Genomic DNA, 27,103 nt, shown 5'->3' on the forward strand with positions numbered 1-27,103 from the left:
TGTACAATACATTTGTTTATTATAATAACATTTATTTTAATAACAAATGACACATTTTCTTTTATTGAGTCCCGATATGTTTATGAAACACTGCTGTTGAGGAGGTATAAGACCAGGCATTTGCACAATACCATGCTTATCAATTTGTTTTTTGTCAGTCAATTAAGCTTGTGATTGGTAATTTTAGAGTAAGATAAGCCCTCTTTAATCAAGAAAGGTTTTAAGTGTTATACATGTGTATGTAAACCATCTTACATATTCTCTGTAGAGCTACAAACTCAGAAACTATCTTTGGTTCCTCTCTATATATCTACACCATCACAAGGATAACCTGATTGCTTTCTGTTGTAATACTTCAGAACATAGTATAGGTAAGCTTACAGAGTTTGTTCTCCCTATAGGTGTCAGATGGAAGCAAATTAATCATGTATTGCGTCCCTTAAAACTTGTACATATTTGAAAATAGGATACTTCCTTGTTTTCAGCATTCATCCAAAACATGCATCCTTCAGCATGGCTGAGAACAAATGGAGCATCGAGCCAGCAGCCCCACACAGCCGAATTCTCCACAACGGAAAAGGCGTCGGCAACAAGGAAGACTTGGTTCATAATGACAGGTCTGGGTTTAACGCTTATCTTACTATTACTTTAGGAGTCACTGTAGTCTAGTGAAGGACACAGGGCTCGTGACCTAAGGGTTGCGTGTCCGAGTCAGGTCACAACACTGTGTTGAATCACTGAACAAGATACCTTACTCTGCTTGTTCCAGTCTACTCAGCTGTAAATGAGTATGTGGTCGGACAGTGCTGGATTTGTTGAATGCTATAGCTGTGAGCGACCTGATAATAATTTGTGAACCGCTATTTGGTGACCTATGAACTAGGTTGTGATAAAGCTGTATATAAGAACCTCAAGTTATTACCCTTATTATTACTTGTGTTCATCTACTTCCAGCTCTGTTTGTCCAAATCATAGCCATCAGATATTCCATTCATCTTTGCAATAATGTTTAAACAAAAATGGCATTTTTCCTTTTGGTGAAACTACTATTTGTTTTATTAGGGTATCTAGACTTCTGGCCTCAGATTTATACAAGGAGGTCTTTGCTGTGTTGCGGAGAGCAACAATATTGTCAGAACATTTCTTATCATGTTTATGCATTGAAATGTGTACAAATACAAAGCAAATCTAAGCAGAGTCACCTTTGCATGTAATTTTCAATTTCAGACTCTATAGAACTGTAATATGTTTGTACAACCGTAAAGTTATATCATTTTGGATGTCTTTTTTACAGACTCCAGTTTGGAACAACTCAGTTCTTCGTGTATTGTAATCCTAAAGAGCGTGATAGTTCCAAAATCAACTACCCAGACATTTCTTACGATGACGCTCAGCAGGAAGTCGCTCGCAAATCTGGACTCGGCATGGACAAGGAGGCCAAATCCAGAGGTAACGAAAACCTACTTTCAACATTTGTTTTATGCATGTTATGTTGTGTCTTTTAAATAACACAAAAGGCTTATTTGTCAGTATAAGACCTCATAAAGAAACATACAAGAAGAAAAATATCTACTTTTCTTTGTTGAACGGCATGGAACATTTCCTGCTGTAAGTTGAGATCTAAAGTGAAGTGTCTACATTGATATTAAATTTACATAAACACTATCATAAAGATCTTTTTTTTAATTTTTTTTCCCAAAAGACGAGGCATTACTACAGGAGGAGATGGTGAAGGCTGTGCCCGCAGTACAACAAGCTAACTCCATCAGTGAAGAGCTCGACAAGAAACTCAAGTTTGAGCTTATCGTTGTGTCACCTGAAGGACGTGGCGAAACAAAGGGACGAAGCATCGTCATGGTGAAGGTGACCCACCTAGAGACAAAGTTTGAGTGGATGTGGCCATTCCAGAAACTTCTAAACAGAATGTATGTTATGCAGGAGATGTACGATGAACTTCTAGAGGGCGAGAATGTCAAGAGGACTGAGGTCAGTACACAGAATTATCTCCCTTCTGGAGAAGTCTACAATGATTCCCTTAGAATTAAATTGCCATTACATTTGTACGTTGTTCAAATCTTTTTGTCATATATGTCAAAGACCATGTGAACTGATGACGTGGCACTGTGTTCATAATCCTGTGTTTCAAATTATAAAAAAGACAACTTAGCTGAATAATACTGTAGAGTTTATTATCCCCTTGTAACAAAAGTTGAAACAGAACCTTGAAATGCATAGTGGGGGCTAAGCCATTATAAAAAATAACATTTAAGACTTCTTCTGAAGACTGGCCTAAAAATAGCCTGAAGTATATTTGTTTGTAGCACTCCTTTATCCTTGTTGATCAATGTTATATAAACTGTTGGCGAAATGTGAAAAATTAGTAAACAATTCAATACATTGTTTTCTTCTGAAATAAAAATAACTTTTTGTGTTTCCCATTTTTTATTTTTTTATTTTGCCATATAATTTTTTCTGAAGAAAATCCTAGCCTGATCATCTCGTGAGTATAATTTGCATTTCTCTCTACACCGACTTGTTTGATTTTAGGAGGAGGATCCTTTCTTTGACGACATGAAATGTGACTTTTACATTGGCAGTGTGAAAATTTGGCTGAAATCTATGGCCTACCTAGTAAGTATTTTGATAGTTATATAAGCCTCCTTTACAACTGATAAGTCATTAGGCTTAACTTTTATGCCAACAGGCTTCCAAATTACTGTTAAACCTTTTGGTTACTTTAGATATTTAACCATGTTTTACACAGCACAATTTTAATGTCATGTAGTACTTGATAAAATCATAAATGTTCCTGCTAGTGTAAAATGACTGAAATGGATAAGATACCCACTCTTTCACGGCTTTACTTTTCTGCATCCAAACAGCTGGGTAGACTGCAGAAACCTGTGAGATATGTTGGTCTTGTACACAGCAAACATTTGTGTCAAACTTATTCAACCGACTATAGAAATTCTGTTGTCAAGTTGAATGTCATTACGGATAAGTATTATGATGGAGAATTTGGTTGTTGTTGTTGTATCAAGATATGAAGAGTGAGTCGATTGTCTTCTCTCTTCCAGATAGAGTCAAAGGACCAGCTGAGCGTGTGTGACTACCAGGGAAAGGAAGTTGGTATCCTCAATGTGAGTCACTCTATATACATCCATGTGCAGTTTCTATATTCAGATTTCCCCTATTTTTGCTATATAGTTTAGTCGCTACCCGAGCCCATTTAATATTGGTATAACCTTGATATAAGTGTAATGTCACATGGCCTGAATTGTTTATTAGTGTAAGAGTATAGAGACAAATGTTTACTGATTACCGTTGATATCCACCACTCAAAGGATATATAGATCTTACTTTATTACACAAAGTCTGTTGAAGATGTGAAGACAATGTATCGTCTACTGAAGAATGGCTGATCAGAGCTTAGTTGACACGAAACATCCCTAGGTGTTGTTTTGTATTAATGAAGGGCTAAGTTTCATTCTAGAACATAGTGACAAATCGTTTAAAAGCAATCCTTGCAGAAGGAATTGACATATTCTCAAGTTTAGCATGTTGTAATGGGCCTCTTCTTAAAGTTCTATTTGTTATAAAACTTTTTCGCTTTGAATTCAAATCTATGAGTGATGAAATGCTGTTGTTTCAGTACGAAATACTTCCATGTGATAGCAAAGGTAAGGAGTACACTGACAGCGATGATATTTTTGTGGAGATCCCGGATGAACTTCTAGGCCGTCCAGATGGAGTGCATTTTAAGCTGAAAATTACCAGTGCCCGAGGCCTTCCAATGAAATTTGTGGTGGGTGATTTAACTAGAAATCATTTGTATCAATATACTGAATGGAACATTGAGTTTTAAAAACTATTCTGTTACTAAAAGTAGGCTGAAAATAAGTTTGCACCATCATAAAACTTTAAAAAGAAGTTTCCCTGCGATTTGGAGGGTCAGAACACAATTCAAGTAGACTAATCTAATTTCAAACACAAAAGACAAAGGTGTTTTTTGGGAGTCTAAACCATACAATGGTCTGTTGCCCTGCAGTATAGGGTTCAGTAAGGCCTGAACTTTTGCAGCCATATTCCTAATATTGAGGTCGTTTATACATGTTTCATGAAACTTCGCCAAAAAATTAAACCATGTGTTCAAGATATATCAAAGTTAAAATACTGAAAAAATGGTCATCAGACAGAAAACTCTTTGGAGTAAAAGCAGTATTAAGATTAAGAAAGTTTGCAAAAACCAAGTTTGACTGTTTATGAACTAGCTTTCACATCAGGAAAGTATACATCATCAAGCAGGATTAGGCAAAAACATAAGTTCAGGTACAAACTTAAATTACAGAAACAACTTTGTTCAAATTTCCAAACAATATTTTCTTGACAGGATGTATACGCAAAATACACATTTTTCAACGAAGACAGGGTTTACGAGACGAAGAGGCTGCCTGCTACTAATAACCCTGACTGGAAGTATGAGATGCAACATGACCAGGCGAATGTCGCATTACCTGTAAGTATAGCCATTAGCTACTTGGATTGTAAAATTTATCATTTGTTTCTGAACATTGGTAGGAATATTTGTTATCATCCTCCGTGGAGGATACAAATAAAAGGGAGGTGCACCCTGTAAGGATTTCTTTTGCAGATTCGTACAAAAATTTGCATCACTCTTAAATTCATAACCATATAAAGTGAGATAAAACTGATTTTCAAAATAACTGGTTAAATAATAGTATTAACCCTTTCACCCCTATGTAACTTTAGTAGACTTTACCGTGCATTGATCTGGATGAATCCATTATGGTCTACAGTGGTGAAAGGGTTAATGAAAATATGGCAGAAGTGATGTCTTTATGTCTACACTACATCTGCAAATTCAACACTTGGAAACAAGCGCTTTCTGTGTGTTTCTATCAAGTCACAGACTGTCATTTTGCTGTGTTACTACATGTTTACAGGTTTTTTCTTGCACTTTCAGTATTTATTATATTGGATTTGAGTATTTGGTATAATGATATAATACTTATGATAATAATTGAAATATATATATCACTACAGGATAAAAAAATCCAGCAGAACTTCAGTCTTATTATCGCATTGTTGATTACCGTGTATTGTGTCTATTTCAGTTCCTGGACTACCTCAAAGACGGGGCCATCATGATCCAGATCTGGGGGAAACAGAAGATCCAGAAATCGAAGAAACATATCAACACTAAAGACGCCTTACTCTCGTCTTCCCTGACCAAGGGCAAGATGGGTGCTGGACAATCCAAGGTAAGCGCACATGCTTTTCCAAGAATTGATTGAGAAATGCTAGATCGTGTTTCAATACCTTTCCGTCACGATATGTATCTTGATACGACCCGCATGGTACACTATTATCAAGATAACTTAATATCTGCACAATTCAAATGAGAAAGTAGAAAACTTGTTAACCCATGTCAACTGTATATTCTTTGAGAAATATACCATATTTTTGATAAAATTTTACGATTTTAACATTGAAGACATCTGATGGTGTTGTTGTAGGCTTTTGACACTGACAAAGTGAAGTACATGATGGAAGCCGCCTTCCTCAGGAAGAGACAAGAACGCCTCGAACAGAAACTTGTAAGTTAAAACGACAAACCCATCCCTATACATAAGGTTATACTAAACAGTGTGTGGAATTACTATCCTGTCAAGTAATGTGCTGCAACATTTTATGACAATGTTGAATTCGTAATTAGGGCCCCACAGTGTCCGTCCATCCACAATTTGTTTCAGAGATTATCTCTGAATCCAAAAAAATGATCTTTTTGAAATTTGACTTCGCAATACACAGTGTTATACAGGTGTGCAATATAGGTGTTTAGAAAGTTTCTAAGGTCAAGGTCAGTGTCATTGTTGCTTAAAATAGATCACAGGGTGTACAACTGGGCACATGCATGGCAGGGTTGGGTCCTACCTGACCTGTCAGTGTTCCAGTTCATGTTTAAAGCAAATATCTAAAAAATAAACCTCACATTATGATATGGTTAATCAACATTATACAACTAGGAACATAACCGGTTTTCATGTTTCTGATTCAACCATAAATAGGATGTACATCAAACATTTAAATGGGGTGATAGTTGCAATATGTGTGTTGAAATCTAAATTACCATCTTCAGACAAAAAGACTCTACAAATCTCTTAAAATGAGAAAATTGAATATTTGACTTAGCCTTTCAGTAATGAATCTTGACACTGGCCCAGTTGATTTTAATATACAATAAACATGTTTGATTTACATTTTTTATACGCCCCACAGCATGCCATGAAGAAAATGTTGGATGAGGCAGAGAAACACAATAAAAAGAAAATCTCTACCAGCCTCATCAAACAGATCTACAACGCATCAACAGCTGACGCAGCTGACAAGTGTATTGCCCTCATTCCTCAGGAGAAAGGTAAATAATTGGTAGGTACGTCTACAAGTGGCCCACGAGGGGGTTGTTCCATCAATATTAACCAATGTGATCTATCTAGATCTATATAGATATTCTGTAACACCCTCTTTTGAGTTTTATGTGCAGCGTGCGCATCTGTGCATGTTAAAAGGTATCGTGTGGTGACCGAAATAGAAATGGTAAAGTGTGAACTGGTGCATGCATAAGGGAGAGAGAGAGAGGGAGAGAGAGAGAGGGAGGAAAGAAAGAAAAAAAAGTGTGATGAGAGAGTATTTGGTGCTAAAGAATGTCTATAAGTTTAGACCTGCGACTGCCCATGCAAGAGCATATTTTATGGAACCTCTATGGATGTTGATAGCTCCTGTTGTACAAAATAGCGGATCTATTATGGACTTTGGGTCGGGGTGTGAAGGAGGAGGGGGGTGGGGTGGTGAAAATAATAGTTTGAAGATTGTTTACCTAATATATAGTAACATACACTCCAACTGAGCTGTATTTGGAAAGAGTTCTGATTCGGTGTTGGTCATATCAACTCTGGCCACCTTTAGGAACTCTTTCCCATACAGAGCCAGAAATAGTGTATTCGGGTNTAATTGTAAAAGTCCTTATTGGTAAGGGTTTGGCGAAAAGATAGGTGGTGGGCATTTCTTGATAGTCTTGTGGGTGGACTACATATGGTGGCATTTGGATTGCTACTGTCTGGTAGACTATTTTGTAAAATAAACACAGTCTGCTTTTGGATCTTCTGTGTGCTAATGTTTGCCAACCCAGACTCCCTTACATGTCTGTTACACTGTCCAGAGGGGAAAATTTGCCAGACACCCACCTAGCAGCTCTGCGCTGGACCATTTCTAGTTGTTTACTTTGATCTTGGGTATATGGGTCCCAGACACAGGCAGAATATTCTAATTTAGGGCGAACCAGTGATCAATGATCAGCTGATCCAGAGCAGCTTGTGTTTGTAGAGTAAGATATTGACTCGTGCCATAGCATATTTACTGCTCTGTAGCACGGGACTTGTATATTCCGTCTTTGCGTATTGCAGAGTTATCTTCTCTTGGTAGCAAGTATTGATTGTTACGTCATTGGTCTGTGTGAGAAAATTACGTCGTTTTCTCAAAAATTGATGACGTTATTCTCACAAACAAGGGACGTAACAATCAATACCTGCTCCCAAGAGAAGATAACTCTGCAATACGCAAAGGCGGAATAACCCTGCAAAGTTCAGATGGCGCTCTTATCCGCTAATATATAAATGTGATGGCCCACATAGTTGTCATCATTATCATGATGTCATTATTGTAACATTCGATACCACTGACCCTCCCTTGAAGATGGCTGTTGTGTTTATTTTATTAGCGGACATGATACATTCACAACATTTGACTAAATGCTGAATTTTTCATTAATAAATTCAATTCTAAAATAGAAGATCTATTAAAAGTGCTGGTCACTGACAAAATGAAACCTGTACAAGCACCATTATTACAATGATATAATAAATCTGATCAGGAATACTTTTTCGAGATTCAGACTTCCTTTATAATCTGCGGTGCTGTAACTTGAAGGGGTCAAATTTCTGCATGTTGTTTTTGGAAATAAACTCTGTGAACTGTCGAAAGTTGTCCAAAGTCTTAACTTTAATAACTCTATCAGAAGGGCAACAAATTTGTTAGGACATTTTAGATTATTTTTTTGAGGCTGCAAATGTAACGAAAATAAAATGTCTGTAAGTTATTATATTAGGAACTTTAATTAAGGTAGCAACTTTTGGCCTTAACAAATTTCTTGATGCCCCATTGGGTTCTCTTTTGTGATTTACAGTACTCTGAATATTCAAAGTGTTTTATAAAAGAAATGCAAATATCGTGAATTACATGGTTGGATTATTTTAGATGATGACGATGAAGAGGATGATGCCAAGCCCTCAGCAGCCCCAGCAGCTGTGGTGAAGGGTGGAGAAAAGGAGGGAAAAAAGAAGGATAAAGACAGCAGCAGTGAAAGTAGTGACAGCAGCGACAGTGATAGCGATAAAGAAAAGGAAAAAGACCCAGAGAAAGAAAAGAAGAAGGAAGCAAAGAGATTACGAAAGGCTGCAAAAGTAGCCGCAAAACAAAAAGAGAAAACAGCTACAAAAAATCAGTCGAAATTAGTCCGGCAAAATACACAGGGTAAAATACCAATAGTGAAAAAAGAGGAGAAGAAGTCATCTGCCTGTATATTATTGTAAACATTCCTATCCTGTTCTTTTTCACCCTTTCACCACTGTAGACCATAATGGACTCATCCAGATCAATGTATGGTAGAGTTTATTAAAGCTACATAGGGGTGAAAGGGTTAAGGTTTGACGCATTGACATTCACCTAAGGAACTTTTCACCTACCAGGTGAACAAAGTGAAACATTCCTAGTACCTCTAAGTCCTTCTCTTCTGATTTACATAATGTATACCATACTTAACCCCTATTTATTTTGACATCACATCTATGTAATTGCACTGTTTTAGCAGTATAGTTTTAGATTTTGAAAATCATCCTAATACAGTTGAAGTATTCTGTAAAAGTTTGAATTATTTTTGATAGAGTTTACACCCAATCATTATTCAGTTATAGGCCAAGATCAAGATATTGTCACCTATTACATTTTATAAGAATAAACCTGTAGGGAGAGATAAGTGGATTAGCTCCTGTTGTCCAGGCAACTGCAGAATATGGCCGCTTTACTCTCAGTTATTATACGAAGTCACAACATCTAATCCCTAATCAGAAAGAGTTTATGTTTTTTTATGTTTGACTTGTTAAATAATGATTTTATATGATTGTTAATGATGACACTATTTATTGGATATCACACACAATGGTTCAGGTTTTGTGAGAAGAGACTAACCATGACCTTAACAATTGGGATTGACCTTGACCTGAGGGAATGACATTTTGTACTGTTAAACGGGCTCCCTGATTGGTATTTTGTCTGTTGTATTTGTTATAAGCTGCTGTTATTATTTTAGAATATCTCTTTAATCCAGAACTCGGTAACCAAGAAAACGTGCATGTGGCTTTCCAGGAAACTGTCACATTTCCTTTTTCTAAGATACAAAATTTTGGACATTCCTGACCTTTTCTTGAAAAGCAAAGTTTTGATTTAAGAGATGCCACTGTTCTGTGTATATATCCTAACATTCTATTTATGGAATCAAGAACAGCTTGTCTGTATATTGGTAAGACAGCTAAATGCCACAAAGCCTATAGTGATCAACCTAATGTAGGGGCTATTGTAAATATAAGATTTTGGGGTGGGGACAATATGTCAAGTAGTCAAGGAATCAGGTAGTCATGATTTCCTTAGTTTTGTGACAATGTTTTTAAATTTATTTAATATAGAAGTGTACATAAATACATATATATATAAAGCACTGTATAGATTTCAGATGGCGACACCTTTCATAGCACAGTTAATGTAGCAGGACTGGACTGTATTTACCACTGGAGATTTGACATCCATCTAGAGTTCGTTTGTTTCGGGTTTGAATCTTGTTCTAAATCGCTGCCCTTTTCCCGTTCTTTTACACCATGACATTTCTATGAGTGCGAATGGTATCATTTATGTATAAATTCTTGATTTTTATTTATATTGATCTTTCTCTTTTTTTTTGTTAGAACTTATCAGTTTAAGTGAATATATTTTTGCGTTCAAAAACCAAAACTTTAAAACCATCTGTACTAAACCTTTTCTATAGTTTTTGATGTACCATGAAGAAACTGGAAGTATTTGTAAATACAAATGTATAATTCATGGCACTAACTTGATAGATCTGCTCCCTCAGAGCTATGTTCTGTCAGTATCAGATAATTTGTCACATTTGTCAATGTTATCAAACCGGCACTGTTAAAATCACTGTGATGCTGGTTTATGTATATGTTGTTTTTAAATTGGCGGTAAAATCAGACAAAGATGTCCTGTTAAACTCCGTATATTTGCTAGCTTGTGCTATTCGTCCAAGTCCTTAACATCCGGATGTTGATATTCAGGTGATGAATTTTCGAAACCAGTTAATTTGGAACTGTCCATTTGTTAATCCTTTTGGTTATAAATACATCTCGTAAAATATTTGTCAATTTGGAAAAAAAACTACCAATATTGCTGGAACAAAAAGATTCACGAGGTGACGGACAAGAAAGGAACTATAAGCGTTGACTTATACATGTGGCTGTTTGTAATGCTGGAGAATGCGCTACAGAATTCTCGAACACTTGTAGGATTTGGGTTATATACTGTTATTAGCAGCAGAGTTCATATTCAGAACACCACTTTGAAATGTTTGGCAAAGAATTTCGACAATATTTATCACTTTGAAAACATGTGTACAACACACTCGACAACTAGAAATATTGATTGTTCACCATACTTTTATTAGCAGCTAAATATTCACAAAGAGATTGTAGGTTGAACATCTTAAAGAAGCTGGTCATAACTGGTCATGTGAGCTTTCAGACAGATTTTCTCTCCCCTTTTTACATGAACTCCACACTATCCAGTGCTTCGATTATGTTTTATGTAAATTTTCCTTTTGTGATTGTCTAATGACAGAACCATGTTGTGGATGATTCTGCTTCATAACGTGTCCGGTCAATGGACTTTGTAGGCGCTTATTTCTTCTATGTCTAGAGATGGAACTTTGTCATGGGTGCATTTCTGAAGCCATGCCATGTCTTCTGTCGACGGATTTCGCTGGTCACTGGTGATTCAAAATTGTAATTCATCTCATTTGAAATGATTCATTAAACAAAAGATGTGCAATATTGAAAATCCTTTTTAGTCTGGAGGTGACATAGGTGTTTGACTTGAGTAGTCTCCCCTGTTTGACTTGAGTAGTCTCCCCTGTATTGATGGTTGGATTGTTACTTATTAGAGAGTTGTTAATAAAGCTTGGTTCCACTGACGATGATAGTTTTTGTGTGCTGGGTTTGTCGTCCATGCATGCAGTTGAGTCTGTGATATTATATAGGTCACTGGAACCCAGGTTTACTGCCAACCCTGCCCCGTGTGTACGTTGGAATATCTTCCAGTTGTTTTATAGTTACCAGGACATAAAGGTGGTCGACAGTGTGTGTACTACACAGAAATGTTGTCAGCTGATTGGTGTCGATGTATGTGATGGGTTGATGTGGTTTTTTTGTGTTCCACGTTTAATTTGTTTACTTTGATGAATAATGCATACAGTTTATTAGTGATGTGCTTCTCGTTTCGTTGAATTTTCTCTGATGAGGAATTTAAACACATTGCAGTGACAGATTTCCATATGTATTTAGAATCATTTCATGTTTCGATCCATTTTGAATTCGGTGATTAAACAAAATTTGTTATTTTTGTTGTGCCCTCTACCTGTCTCCAGTAGAAAGTGACCATTTTCAGAGTTGTTGTTTTGATAAAGAACGGCACGTTGGTGGAACGCCCTTGGTGTGATGGTGTATTGTGAGTTGGCTTTGTAGATTATGCTTATACGTATTATTTTGCTGTTTCCAGAGTAGGATTTGATAACACAACTGACATGAGTGTTTTTAATCCATCTGGTGTTATATAAGTTTGCTTGTTTAGACTAAGTAGTGCTCTTTAAGCCTACAGTTGTTCACAGAATCAGGCTTTACCAAAAATTGAGGTATATTGTAGTTTTCCAATGAATATTTTACTGGCATTCCCATTTTGAAATTTGGCCCTTTTTATATTATCAGAATTGTTAGGTACCTTTTTCAAACTGTTCAGGATTTTTCATTTTTGAAATTGGTTTCATTTTTTGAGTAGATTTTGGTAAAGTTTTGATTGTGTGGATCAGTGTAGGTGATATTAACTTAATTTCTGTAGTTGTTTGAATTTAACCTGTTTGAGTGCTTTTATTTGATAGATGTTTTCTAGTTTTCTAAGTTTAGATTTAACTTATCTTGAAACACTGCCAAAATATTTTTCAATTTGTTAAACCAACCCTTGTGATGAGGGTTTTGCTTGTCAAAGCATGACTGTGATATGCTGTATATAAAATATTCAATATCCATTCTCCATCTCATTAACTGGTGCTGTCGGTTTGTGATAGAACACTGCGAGTCTCCCCGACCCAGTTCCTATACATCCCACATGTACCTTTATCTCTTCTGTCTATCCATATCATTTCAACTGTGACCTCCTTTCTCTTTTGCTCGTCCTTTCGCTGTTTAGCTTTCTGCTTTTTTTTTTTTAGCTTTTGTGTTCTTTTTTTTCTGAGAAGTTCTGTTTGCAAGATAGCATACACCAAGCTTTGTACTGCCAGCTTAAACTGACCAGCTCTGCTGCTGTGAACCAAGCTCCTATGATCCAATGCTGTGACCTCTGCTCCGAGAATGTAGCCCAAACTCAAATGATTTGACCTCAGCTCTGATAAGTCATATACATGTATTACAATGATGTCAATTACCAACAATGTTGTTATAGAATATTGTTTTAAACCGCAGACATTATTTCAAACTTAAAATTGATTAAATCCAAAAAATAAGCAAGTAAAACATGAGAAAAGCTATGGGCACTGACTACTGACCTGTAACTAAAAACCTAGAGCTGCCCTATCGCTAGGGAAGGTGTGTAACATCTATGATGTAATGTACATTGTAATAAGTCTGTACATACAAGTGCTATTTATAAAATGGTTGTATTATTTATTATGAAGACAATGAATTCAGTATTTTGATGGAACAGCATAAATATGAACAAGGATGTATACATACATTACCTTAATATTTTCGTATCTTTATTGTATACAGTGGCAATTATTGCAATAATGGTATTTTTTTCCGTAAAACTTTATACTCATTGTTTTTGACATTAGTTTTATTCTTCCTGTATGAAATAGGGCTTGTCAAATTTTCCTTTTTATATAAAAGGATAACATATCAGAGCGTGGAACTATCTGAAGGGCCTTATATATAGTCCAATCAAGTGTTGTATATACATCCAGATGATGTAATGGCTAAATATGTCTATGCCGTCCAGTTTATCATATTTATAAGATATGACACGATTTCATTGACTTTTCTAGATCTGTTGGAGAGGTTGGTTTTATTGTAGTTAGTGGTTTTTCTTTATATCAATAAATGTAACCTAGACCATATTTGGTCTTAACAGGAAATGTTACAAATGTTTGCCCTGTTTGTGGCTGTCGCGTTGAGAAAGATATAATTTGTACATGTATTGCTCAATTTTTCCACAACCAATGTAATTATGGTACTTACAATCACAGTTTTATCTCGAATTTCTCACACATATGTTGACTAGTTAAAAGTATTGGTACATTTCAAGCTTGTAAAACAATTCAATGCATAGTAGTATAGTTTTAAAATGGTTTGTTTGAAAATCAGTCCATCAACTCATTGGTGAAGAGGCTGTAAGGGGAATAATCCTCACATGGGCAGGTTCTCTCTTCAATATGCATAATATGTTTTCAGTGTAAGAACTACTCTGTGACAGAGTATTTATACATTAGAGGTTGTATGCTCACTGTTCTGTTTTTCTGTAGGATGTACTGTGTGATTAGGTTGATCTCGGTCAATGCAGCTCAGTCCACTAAGTAGGGAGAGTCATTGATGATTGCTGCTCTGTTGTGCCCACTAAATCTGTATATATCATGTTTAAACAGCTGAATAAAGAAGGAATTGTTGAAAATTAAAAGTAAGGTCTTCTTATTTTTCCTCATCATGGATATTTTTTGTTTGTTTTCTGCTCTTATTAAGAGGAAAATAGTGTTTTCCAAAAATATATCAATACATCTAAACGAAAACACAACATGAAAACTTAAGTATGGTTGTCTTGTTGTAATCAGTTCCTGCTTCTGCTGTAGTGTATGCTGTCAGGATTATGGAGGAGCTCCAAGTCGACACGAAAAGATAACAGGAAGTGAGGACATACCTTTCTTGTACCATATGGGTGTCCATCATATTGTCTCCTGCCAAATCCATAAACGTATATCGGTCTTCAACCATTAGTCACTTCAGCAAATCCTTAACATGACGGATACTTAAGCTACTCAGTTTATAGTCAGTTTATGATATAAACGACCATAACATTTCCTAATAGAAATCACAAATAATTTATAAAATAGGCTTTGTAAATAACATTAGTTCTCATTATAAAAAGTATGACAAAGATTTTTTGTAAAAATAGTAACAATGTAGAAACCTGAACGGCGAAAATGTTCAAGACATTGTCATACCAAACACTTGTATGAAGTTTCATAAAATTCCATTGAGAAATGAAGTTGAAAGAGCGATGACAAAGTTTTTTTGTAAAAATAGTAAAATTGACCTTGACCTTTAACGCAGTACCCTGAAACGCGAACTTGTTCAAGGTATTGTCATACTCAGTACTGGTATCAAGTTCCATGAAATTCCATTGATGGCAAAGTTTTTTCTAAAAATAGTAAAAGTGACCGTGACCTTTCTTATAGAAACCCAAAATGCGACCTTTTAAAAGGCATTGCCGTACCAAACAGTTCCATGAAGTGTTCATGAAATTCCGTTCAGTAATGGAGTCGCTAGAGTGATGACAAAGTTTTTTTTCTAGAAATAGTAACAGTGACCTTGACCATCAACATAGAAACCTGAAACGCAAACTTGTTCAAGGCATTGCCATACCAAACACTTGTATGAAGTTTAATAAAATTCCTTTGGGGAATGATGTCGGTAGAGCGATGACAAAGTTTTTTTCTAAAAATTGTAACGGTGACGTGACCTTGACCTTCAACATAGAAACCTGAAACGCAAACTCGTTCAAGGTATTGTCATATTGAACACTTGTTTGAAGTTTCATGAAATTCTGTTGAGGAATGAAGTCGCTAGAGCGATGACAAAGAGTGTAACATACGTACGTACGGGCGGAATCCTATATATACCCTCGAACTTTTGTTGCGAGGGGATAATAATTCCATAAAGGTTATCAATATCATAAACTTAAAATGGGTTTTACTTCTGGTCACTTACTTTAATAATATTACTGCCAAGTTGGCACTAACTGGCCATGGTCTGTAGGTATTGTATAATATGTACGTGTACGTATAACATATACGTCAGGTACTGTCCATGTCAAGTGCAGGAATGGTGGTAACAACACGTACGAACACGCAATCACGTGACAAGACGTTAACATGATAATACAACACAGGTGAAATATAAATACTCTGGTGGACACGTGGACTGCACAAACAGGTTTGACAAGTACGTGTATTAAAATAGATGGCTTTAGACATACATGTATGTTGTAATAAAATAATTTGAAGTGCAATATAATTGATACTAATATTACCACTCTGGTAATATATTTAAAGTCAGATTTAAACAAGAGGCCCAATGGGCCTGGGCCTGCATCGCTCACCTGCTATTAATCTAACACTTGTAATCTCAAGATTTCATAAGAACCTATTAAAAGATTTAAACATATGACGCCTCTGACCTTGATTGTTGAACAAGGACATTAGGTTGAAAGTGGATCAAGGTCATTCATTTGAACTAACATGGTAGTCCTTCATCCCAGCATGCTACAGGCCCAATTTCAGTACCCTGGCCCTTTTGCTTAATGAAAAGAAGTAGCTTGAAGATTTTACGGCATTTGACCCTGTGACCTTGAAAGTTTTTCAAGTTCATTCAGTTGAACAAACTTGAAAGTACTTCATCCCAGCATGCTACAGGCCCAATATCAGTACCCTGGGCCTTTTGGTTATTGAGAAGAAGTCGCTTGAAAGATTTTACAACATTTGACCCCTGTGACCTCGAAAGTGGGTCAAGGACATTCATTTGAATAAACTTGATAGTCCTTTATCCCAGCATGCTACAGGCCCAATATCAGTACCCTGGGCCTTTTGGTTATTGAGAAGAAGTCGTTTGAAGATTTTAACATATTTGACCCCTGTGACCTTGAAAGTGGGTCAAGGTCATTTATTTGAACAAACTTGGTAGCCCTTGATCCCAGCATGCTACTGGCCAAATATCATCTACCTAGGCCTTTCGGTTATTGAGAAGAAGTTGTTTAAAGCAAAAAGTTGACGCCGGACAGACGGACGACGGACGACGGACGGACGGACGACGGATGCCGCACCATAACATAAGCTCACGTGCCCTTCGGGCAGGTGAGCTAAAAAAAACTATATTTAGTACAAAATATTTACATAGTGCCACACTGTGATATTGGTATGCACCATCACAATATACATGTATTTCTGAAGTAAAAGTCTGCACATTGATTCAGTTTAAAAAGTGGGTGAATGGTCCCGCAATAAATCGGACACTTTTCAATTTAGGGATATAAAATCTGCAACGTATACAGTTTGATTGCCAATTGGTTTGAGTACATATCTGTAATTGGTCATTATCTCGTCTGTAGAATGTGTCGACAGAGTGCAGGATTAATAACACCCTGAGCTCGAAAGCAAGCAATTGACATAAGATGATGATGTAGACGAGTAGGACTACACACTTGAATTAGCTCTGGTCATGGAGGTTGGGTAAGAAGCATTTTCTGGCTGCAGAGTAACAACAAACATGTTTGACATCCATTTACTCCAACTATTTAAAGGATACCTAATATTCCTGCAAACTGCTTTTGTTTTAGAGATCGCCCTTGAACTACAATCGGCCAATGCTATGAGTATCCAATAATAATTTAGGTGACTTACACCACAAACGTTGTATTGCAGTAGTACAATTGATCCTTCTCCTTTTGTGTTGCCTGTCACGTGTTAGAGTATGTTTCAAAGTATATCTTGTTATAGTATATTGTCAGCCACTGCTTTGACATTTCCTTGTGTAATATTAAACTTATGCCATTATTTATCCTGCCAGGTTTAAGAGGATGAGCAGAGATTTTCTCAGTAACCCTCACTTTTGTTGCCGGGAGCTAACTATTTCCAGATCCTGTTCTATGCGCGTCCTATTGACCAATCATGCTACAAAGTCCTTGATGTGTTACCCGCGGTTTCCATGGTTCTTGATTGGTCGAACATTGTCGTCAACAAATGAAAACAAAGTAAAATGGTTTCCTACATATTCTTTATTTGCAGTGGTGTAAGAATCACTTTGATCAATACCATGCGCACCATCAGTCTCCAGCTCATCTTACAAGTTTGAGAGAGAGGTTTACCAATTGTGTACAATATTAGCTTGTACCTATACAGGCCATTTATACCTCTTTTAGACCCCGAAGCACTATTTTCTAGTTTATATGGACAAATTACACTGTTGAACAGTGTTTATAGATTTTTGTAGGTTTGTTACTGTTACATTTTTCATATATTGCTTTGAAATGATCATGTGACCATCTTTTCGCTCAATGCTAATGGTCTTGTTGAATTTGAGGATGTATGTCATCACGATATTTGCAGTATTATGATTTGTAAGTGATAACAACAAATTATATTTTGTACACACGTGTATTTTATACAAATGATAATAATTGCACTTGTTACATATTCTATTAAGACTACTCATAATTGTGCAGTGTACAGTGTACTTAAAATACCTATTCATGAGACACCACGTGATTCATTGTTAGATTATTAATCATCTTTATGTTAAATTCGTGATATTCAAGGTATAGTATACTAGCTATGTTATAAAACACAAATGCCATATTATCGTCTTATTTTAATTTCTGTCGATTTATCGGTTAATGAAAAACTGAAAATGTAAAATATATAATGAACTTAAGTCGAATATTTTAATTCAGCCTCCTCCAGCCCGCAGATATCTCTATGAAACCATTGCTTTGGAGGACAGGTCTGCCCTATTGCATACAAGAAGGATCAGTAATCCAGTTTCACTATCGGGCCAGTTTTAGCTGGAAACAATGGTGGATAGCTAATAGGAATCTGTTGAACATCTTTTTTTCAGTTGATAAATCACACGCCTCAATTCTTGCGAACTGGATATGTTCCCAATTATACTTCAAATGACCTTTTTGCAAAATGAACAATGACAACAGTTTACCCACATTGCTCAAACGTGAGTTTACTTTAGAATTTCGCGATCGACTACATTCGCGAATTATGGCGAGCACAGACCTCTCGCGAAATATAAAGTTACTTAGAGTGTATATATATACAGAAGGTCATATTGTAACATAACAATCTCGTACCAACCATAAATAACATTTAGAACACCTGTGTGTTCAGTAGTATATCCTTATATACAGGGTATAGAAGTATAAATATCCTGGTATTAACAATATGTACACGTATTTCAATGTTTAAATACATCATTGTAAAAAAAAAAAATAAAAATAAAAAATGTGAATAACGTTTATTGAAGTATATATAGGTATAGAGTTTATATTAGGAATTTTAAACACCAGTATTCCAAAACGTTGGTAAAGCAGTGTGTTCTAATTCCTGTGTGTCCGCAATACGAGTAATATCAATTGATACGCCACGCAAAGGTATGTATCGGAACACTCTACGTTTACCTACAGTTTTATTTAGTTACGATAGTGAACATGTTCGAGCACAAATGTAGAATAATGGATGAATTAAATATTCAAGAACACTTTTTATGGCTATAAATTACTTATTCCCATAATTTGAAATCGTAAAATGAGTGACAACGCATCAATGCATCGATGGATTAACTGTGCTGCGAAACTTCCGCGACGTGAACGAATTCGCAATTGCAAACTTTCCGCGAAATTATATACCTCGCGTTATTTAAAGTGAGGGGAACGCGTCATAACATTCCAATGACGCCTGACTTTATAAATATTGTATAAATATGATTATAATATTACGCTTAATGTACAAATTCATAAAGTATTTGTCATCCCAAATATTGCAGAAATAATAAAATCACATCACTGTTTACCATGCATATGCAACATTTGCACAACCGCTCCCATCGTAAAGCTTTCTACAAAATGAAAGTCTATAGTGACACTAAATGGAATGAAAATGACTTGAAAACGACATATCGACAGTTAACATGATTACAGTTACAATAATAACGCTCCTTTGGCACACATGTCGGTGGTAATTAATTGAGCAATGTTGTTGATGAATGACGATCACTGATCAACTGTCGAGGTTAAATATAACGGTTGTTAGGAGAATAATAATGATGACATCATCCCGAGTACAATAAATCATATTTGAAAGAAGATAATAGACAAATGTTTCACAACTACACGTGAATTAATTACTATTTTGATAAAAACTCATTTACAACTTTTAATGGAAATCGTTAACGTTGTAATGAGACTCATTAAATATTATTATTTTAATTATCCTAATCAAAGGATGTTTCAGTGACTACATTTGTTTACATATCCTTCACAATTAAGAGATAAACAGAGATTAATTCTGATAATCAGATGTAAGATAGAAACAGCCTAATGTTGAATCGACATAAATATTATATTGGACTGATATTTCAGACGAAACGTGAACCCATTCTTCAAAACGTTGCATGAAAACTACATGCTTGAACATGAAAAAATATTTTCATGATTTTCTTTGTATTACAAATGTAACATGCACACAACAATTCATATTATATGGGATGTAAACAACTGCCAAATACTATATGTATTATCCTAAACAGTGTACGCAGAGGGGAATAATCAATTCCCGAAGAAAGTGGTCCCCTTTAACAGCACGCGCACTATCGGTATATACATGTACAAGTAAGTGTCTAAAAGCGTGAAATAAAACCCAGTAAATGTAAAATGGTGTGTTAAATGAAAAATATAATCAATAAAAAAAAACACCTCGTAACATTATTTTCTAAATCGGCGCATTCAATCATTACATGAACCCGTATCTCGACGAAATAAGTAACACACTCTAAAACATTCTCCAAGAGCGTTCACTTAATTGATTGCAATTCTAAATACAGTGTATACAGGTTTCGTGAAGTTTAAAATGTATTACACATTTCAATTTTGTCAATATGCCATTTACAAAACAAAGCTAAACTTTGATTTTTATTTCGACTGGGCAGTGGCATTGGTGAATTTAACTGACGTGTGTGGAACCAATGCCTGTATATTGTTATCATACTTAAGGTAAGATCAAATACTTAAAAAATATTATATAACTATTTTTTTGCCATTCTCATAATACAGTTGAATCTGTTAAGAACACATGTCTGTAAAGATCGCTTGCCTATAAAGACAACACGTCTGTAAGACTCATCTTTTTATGACGACCATATATCAATGACATTTGAAGAAAAACAGCAAATGGTGTTATTATTATATTATAACAACCCGTCTGTAAAAAACACTTGAACATTAAGGCCGTTTTAGCATATCTAAGATGTAATATCTAATATCTACCTTACATACAGGTTTTAATGTGTTATTAGAAATCAGCCGTAGCAGATAACTGTACTAATTCGTTAAGTAAGGGACAAACAGGTAACTCATTCGTTTCATTATTCAAAGAGGAAAGAATATCAGATAAATGATCCGGGGTTTAGCTGCCCATGGGAATGGGTGGAGTATAGAACAATTACAGGTTACAAATCAAAATTGGAGAAGTCTGTCCTTAACATAGATTGACTGCTTGTTTTCTTGAAGGAATTGTCTCTTTTCATGTACCTTTCTTTGGGTAGTGGCAAAGTACTGCAATCGTAGATCTTGTTATTTACAGTTAAGAAGTCTAAACTTAGTTGAGATGCAAAAGAGGATTTTCGGCTTTTGTTATTTTTGGATTCATTTTTCTTCCGTTCCTTTTCCAGATCCAGTTTTCTGAAACTGTGGCAGCTCTTCCAGCACAAGTAGATACCGACAGTACACATTATCCCAAAGACAAAGGCAGTTGATCCGACGACTATCAGATGGAAGAATTTATACGTCGGCCCTTCCTTACCGGAACGGTCGATCACCGACTGGACTTTTACTTCTGGAAATGGAACATTGCAAATTGTATGTGTATGGGCATTCATTCAAGGAAATAATGCATTATGTTAACAAATTAGTTAAATGAAATAGCTATCTTTAAACTGTTTTAGGTTGTTATAAAACATATATCACCCGAATTTACTCAGTAGTGTTTGCCGAAAAGGACTTTCATTCGAACAGAAGTACGATGGCGTGACCTTTCAGAAACGGGCGCAAAATGGTTATTGGGTATCCTTACGGAAGGATGAGTCCTTTCAAGTACAAACTGAAATCTTGAGTTATCGAGGATACAGCTTTGCTAAGAATAAATATACAGGGAGTAAGGAAATTATCCCACTGTTTTGAAGAAAATAAGTAAGGTTCAGAATTACGTGATAAAGGGAAGGAATCAGTATTGCATACCACGATCACTGTCGAGACACGACATGGATTCCATACGTTGACCTTGACACTGGTCAGGTTTTGGATAGATCACATGACATGACCGATGTCGGAACCGGATTCCATCATAGCTACATGGAGTCCATTGCGACCATTCATCCCAGCCATAAGTGTCTAAAGATAGAATATAGGATTGTATTGGCATGGCTATATTTGTTTCTTCGATTACGGTCACTTACAATGGTTAAATAACAGCTAAATATGTGTTATCAATATTTACAAATATAAAAGGACCAACCACAAGGACAAAATGTAGGTCAAAATCGATATGTTAAGACAATGACAATGAAGAGGACAAACAAAACAGGAGCAAAGACAATAAACGAACCAGAAAAATCACTGGATTCACGTACTCCAACAGTGATAGATGTTTTACACAGCGAGATACTTTTTACAGGTGCCATGTCGCAGTCGGCAAAATCATATCCGATAGAAAAAAGGCCGACCTGCGGCCCCTTATGTTATAGGAGTATGGATTCACGGTGATTATTTGCCAATCAGTCTTCATCTATTTGTAAAAAATATCACTATCTAAAACTGATGAAATAGGAATTTAATGAACACCAAAAACAAAATAAATACATCAAGTATAGAAAGTTGTTCTCGGTGGATTTAAACAATGAAGAACCTTTCTAATGCAAACGTTTTTTTATTTGTATTTACTCACCATTACACGGGTACATATAGCACATAACGACATTCTCGTGTGTCCCTGGACACTGTAGCGTGTAGGTGGAACCGGGTACTGGACTCCGACACTTCCTCACCTTCACTCTCGTGCCACGCCCACAACTCACAGAGCACGCCGAGTATTCAGACCAACAACTCCATTGACCTGTGTTATTACAAAAATAAAATCATTTTGTGATGGATTGTTTGGATAGCTGAGGTTTCCGAAACAAACGCCTATTGCTATGCTTTGTGTCCCACAACTTGAAATAATTATATATTAGCGCGTAGATTGATTTTCGCAATAGCTTTTTGTTCCACATTATAACACAGTTTCACGCAGGTTTTGGATTCGGCATTGCGAGAAACATTGACAAATGTTGATTCTTACTTTAATTGTGAAGTAAAATTATAGCTTATTTAATCAATATATTGATTCTTACTTTAATTGTGAATTAAAATTATAGCTTATTCAATCATTATATTGATGAACTACTTCAATTGTTAATTAAAATTATAGCTTATTTAATCATAATATTGATGAATTGGTGTTTTCACATGTATGCAATTGATTAATCTAATTATTGCAAAAAGACTAATTTATGATTTACAATTTTATGTTAAATCCACACTTTAAAATCAAGCTGTTGTTCCAATGTTTTCCCTCACGAATTATAACAATTTACCCTCGCAGGAATGTGTGTGGCAAGTCCTGGTTTCCACTGCCTCCCCGATGCAGTCCTGACCGGATCCGAATGGCTGAGGGCTGTCACATGTCCTGTGACGTTGCTGGGTACCGCCCCCACAGTAGGTAGTACACTTGGTGAAAGCACTCCACGGCGACCACCCTCCGTGTTGTGTTAAATTGCGGATATCATCTGTTACGTTAGATACGAACGTGTAATATACTCTTTCATGACATGCATGGATTAGCAATTCGGGAATTTGGAATTTAATTGGTTAAAGATAACATCCCGCAGTTTCAAAATCAGTTGAATGAATTTTATTTATTTGAATTAGTATGCATATGAATATATAGTGTTTAAAGATATGATTTTACTTGCCAGAAGTAAACTTTATTTTGTAATAAACATGCAATTAATTTACATGTGTAGGTACAGACAATACATACGGTAGGTGTCATAATTACATTACGTACGTTTGTATCTATTGCTTCCGTATTTAGCTCAGATCAACAATTTGTGAAACTCTATTCCTGGCCCCTGCTGTACGAGTTTTTATTTAAATTAACTTATGAAAAAAGAATTGTATCTTTTGTTTAAAAATCAGGGTGTGTTGAAATTTTTTCGATTCAACACTGGCAAGAAACAAACGCAGGAAAACGCAATTTGCGACAAGGTAACATTTGTTTGGCGTATTGTTTTTCGTTCTAAACCAGTGTAAAAAGCTGGGTCAGTCGTGGCGATGTTTGATTCTAACCTAAAACGATTAAGAAGTCATCTTTGAAATATTTTAACGCGCGTATCAAATGACATATTTACTAAAAAATAGTTTAACCTATGTATATAGACTAGGCTATATTGACAAGTTCTGCCTTAGCTCATTCTTATTACGCTAGAAACTGACACAGCAATTTAAATTCATTGGTAGTAGATAAGAATAATACATCAAGACAAGAATGGATCCAAACGGATACCTTTGAACCTCTAATTCTATTGTATGTTATGGTTTTATTTGAATTTGACCAAGGAGTCTCCTAAGCAATGTATTCCGTCTTTGCGTATTGCAGAGTTATCTTCCCTTGGAAGCAGGTATTGATTGTTACGTCATTAGTTTGTGTGAGCATATTACGTCGTTTTCTCACAAATTGATGACGTTTCTTTCACAAACAAGTGACATAACAATCAATACCTGCTCCCAAGAGAAGATACCTCTGCAATACGCAAAGACGGAATACCAAGGAATATAATTTAAATATGGACAAACGAGCTACCCATTTGATTTAATGCTGATAAAGATTAACATATCAAACCACCCTTACTTGTAAAATTTGTGTGGAAATGTTTCAATCTCATTGATTTCATTTTACTTGTTTTTAGTATTCTATTAGTTCATTAAAATTGTATTTTAATTAATTGAAATTCTTGAAAATATTTTCCTTTTTTAAGTGTTCGAAGCATCGCCAAATAATCATGTTGTACTATCCATAAATCAACAATGTATATAATTTTCGGACAGGTTTAGCAAAATCGTTTATCACACAAATAAATCACAGAAATTTAGTATGGAAGGTAAAGAGCGTAAATTTGGAGGGAATTGTCTCTCGACTTTTTTGTTTTTGTTTTCATGTAACTTTTGTTAATCATATTTTGTAACTGTTTTCATAGTACTTTTATTACCATAGAATATTACACGAATACTTTAGGTTGTCCAACTCTTAAATTATCAATACAAGAGGCCCAATGGGCCTGAATCGCTCACCTGGTATTAATCTCACACTTGTAATCTTAAACGTGGACTAAAATACAGCTAGAGGCAGAATATCAGTGTTTGATTCATAAGAACCTATTAAAAGATGTATACCACTGTGACCTTGAATATGGGCAAACTTGGTAGCCCTTCATCCCAGACCGTTAATGGCCAAATATCATCACCCTTGGCCTTTTGCTAATTGAGAAGTCGTTTAAAATTTTTTTAAAACATATTTGACCCCTGTGTTCCTGGATATACATCAAGGTCATTCATTTGAACAAACTTGGTAACCCTTCATCCTAGCATGCTACTTGCCAAATATCATAACCCTAGGCCTCTTAGTTATTAAGAAGAAGTTGTATAAAGGTTTCAAACATATTTGACCCCTGTGACCTTGAATATAAGTTAAGGTCATTCATTTGAACAACTTGGTAGCCATTCATCCCAGCATGTTACTTGCCAAATATCATAAGCCTAGGCCTCTGAGTTATTTAGAAGAAGTTGTATAAAGGTTTCAAACATGTTTGACCCCTGTGACCTTGAATATTTGTCAGTCATTTATTTGAACAAACTTTGTAGCCCTTCATCACAGCATGCTACTGGCCAAATATAATCATCCTAGGCCTTTTGGTTATTGAGAAGTTGTTTAAAGGTTTTTAACATATTTGACCCATGTGACCTTGAATATAAGTAAAGGTCATTCATTTGAACAAACTTGGTAGACCTTTATCCCAGCATGCTACTTGCCAAATATCATCATCCTAGGCTTCTTGGTCATTCAGAAAAGGTTATTTGAAGGTTTTAAACATATTTGACCCCTGTGACCTTGAATATTTGTCAATGTCATTCATTTGAACAAACTTGGTAGCCCTTCATCCCAGCATGCTACTGGCCAAATATCATTATCCTAGGACTTGTTGTTATTGAGAAGATGTTGTTTGAATGTTTTAAACACATTTCATCATTGTGACCTTGAATATTTGTCAAGGTCATTCATTTGAACAAACTTGGTAGACCTTCATCCCAGCATGCTGCTGGCCAAATAGCATCATCCTAGGCCTTTTGGTTATTGAGAAGAAGTTGTTTAAAGGTTTTTAACATATTTGACCCCTGTGACTTTGAATATATTTAAAGGTCATTCATTTGAACAAACGTGGTAGCCCTTTATCCCAGCATGTTACTTGCCAAATATCACTATCCTAGGCCTCTTAGTTATTCAGAGGAAGTTGTGTAAAGATTTTTTAAGACAATTGACCCCTGTGACCTTGAAAATGAATGAAGGCCATTCATTTGAACAACTTCGTAGCCCTTTATCCCAGCATGCTACTGGCCAAATATCATCACCCTGGGCGTTTTGGTTATTCAGAAGAAGTTGTGTAAAGTTTTGAACATATTTGACCCCTGTGACCTTGAAAATAGGTGAAGGTTATTTATTTGAACAAACCTTGTAGCCCTTCATCCCAGTTTGCTTCTGACCAAATATCATTATCCTAGGACTTGTGGTTATTGAGAAGATGTTGTTTGAATGTTTTAAACACATTTCATCATTGTGACCTTGAATATTTGTCAAGGCCATTCATTTGAACAAACTTGGTAGACCTTCATCCCAGCATGCTACTGGCCAAATAGCATCATCCTAGGCCTTTTGGTTATTGAGAAGAAGTTGTTTAAAGGTTTTTAACATATTTGACCCCTGTGACCTTGAATATATTTAAAGGTCATTCATTTGAACAAACGTGGTAGCCCTTCATCCCAGCATGTTACTTGCCAAATATCATTATCCTAGGCCTCTTAGTTATTCAAAAGGAAGTTGTGTAAAGATTTTTTAAGACAATTGACCCCTGTGACCTTGAAAATGAATGAAGGCCATTCATTTGAACAACTTCGTAGCCCTTTATCCCAGCATGCTACTGGCCAAATATCATCACCCTGGGCGTTTTGGTTATTCAGAAGAAGTTGTGTAAAGTTTTGAACATATTTGACCCCTGTGACCTTGAAAATAGGTGAAGGTTATTTATTTGAACAAACTTTGTAGCCCTTCATCCCAGTTTGCTTCTGGCCAAATATCATCACCCTAGGCCTTGCGGTTATTAAGAAGAAGTTGTTTAAAGTAAAATATTGACGCCGGACGCTGCACCATGCCATAAGCTCACTTGGCCCTTCGGGCCAGGTGAACTAAAATCGTTATTTGTTTTGGCATTTTGATGAACATTTTTTTGACAGA

General features: G+C 35.8%; 2 protein-coding genes across 5 annotated transcripts in view; one reads left to right on the plus strand and one right to left on the minus strand.

Moving 5' to 3' along the window:
• Window positions 1-14,127, plus strand: part of LOC110467384 (kinesin-like protein KIF28P) — a 37,848-nt gene extending 23,721 nt beyond the window's left edge. The window contains exons 15-25 of one of the 3 annotated variants that reach the window (XM_021524509.1): window positions 486-617; window positions 1,295-1,449; window positions 1,703-1,986; window positions 2,548-2,631; window positions 3,078-3,140; window positions 3,653-3,805; window positions 4,391-4,516; window positions 5,136-5,282; window positions 5,538-5,618; window positions 6,301-6,454; window positions 8,335-8,420. In XM_021524509.1, coding sequence (XP_021380184.1) covers window positions 486-617; window positions 1,295-1,449; window positions 1,703-1,986; window positions 2,548-2,631; window positions 3,078-3,140; window positions 3,653-3,805; window positions 4,391-4,516; window positions 5,136-5,282; window positions 5,538-5,618; window positions 6,301-6,447 — 1,372 coding nt within the window. In that variant the 3' untranslated portion in view covers window positions 6,448-6,454; window positions 8,335-8,420. Of the gene's footprint in view, window positions 1-485; window positions 618-1,294; window positions 1,450-1,702; window positions 1,987-2,547; window positions 2,632-3,077; window positions 3,141-3,652; window positions 3,806-4,390; window positions 4,517-5,135; window positions 5,283-5,537; window positions 5,619-6,300; window positions 6,455-8,334 lie in introns of all 3 variants that reach the window. The other 2 variants (XM_021524508.1, XM_021524507.1) reach the window with 2 other exon arrangements.
• Window positions 14,128-17,484: 3,357 nt separating this feature from the next.
• LOC110467387 (semaphorin-5A-like) overlaps window positions 17,485-27,103 on the minus strand; it is a 106,261-nt gene continuing 96,642 nt past the window's right edge. For both annotated transcript variants that reach the window (XM_021524511.1, XM_021524512.1), the window contains exons 19-22: window positions 23,133-23,324; window positions 22,445-22,612; window positions 21,739-21,891; window positions 17,485-21,337 (exon numbers count right to left, since the gene is read on the minus strand). In XM_021524511.1, the coding sequence (XP_021380186.1) occupies window positions 20,952-21,337; window positions 21,739-21,891; window positions 22,445-22,612; window positions 23,133-23,324 (899 nt within the window). In that variant the 3' untranslated portion in view covers window positions 17,485-20,951. The remainder of the gene's footprint in view (window positions 21,338-21,738; window positions 21,892-22,444; window positions 22,613-23,132; window positions 23,325-27,103) is intronic.

Source organism: Mizuhopecten yessoensis, unplaced genomic scaffold, assembly GCF_002113885.1.
Source record: "Mizuhopecten yessoensis strain PY_sf001 unplaced genomic scaffold, ASM211388v2 scaffold11173, whole genome shotgun sequence".
In the NCBI taxonomy this organism is placed as follows: Eukaryota; Metazoa; Mollusca; class Bivalvia; order Pectinida; family Pectinidae; genus Mizuhopecten; species Mizuhopecten yessoensis.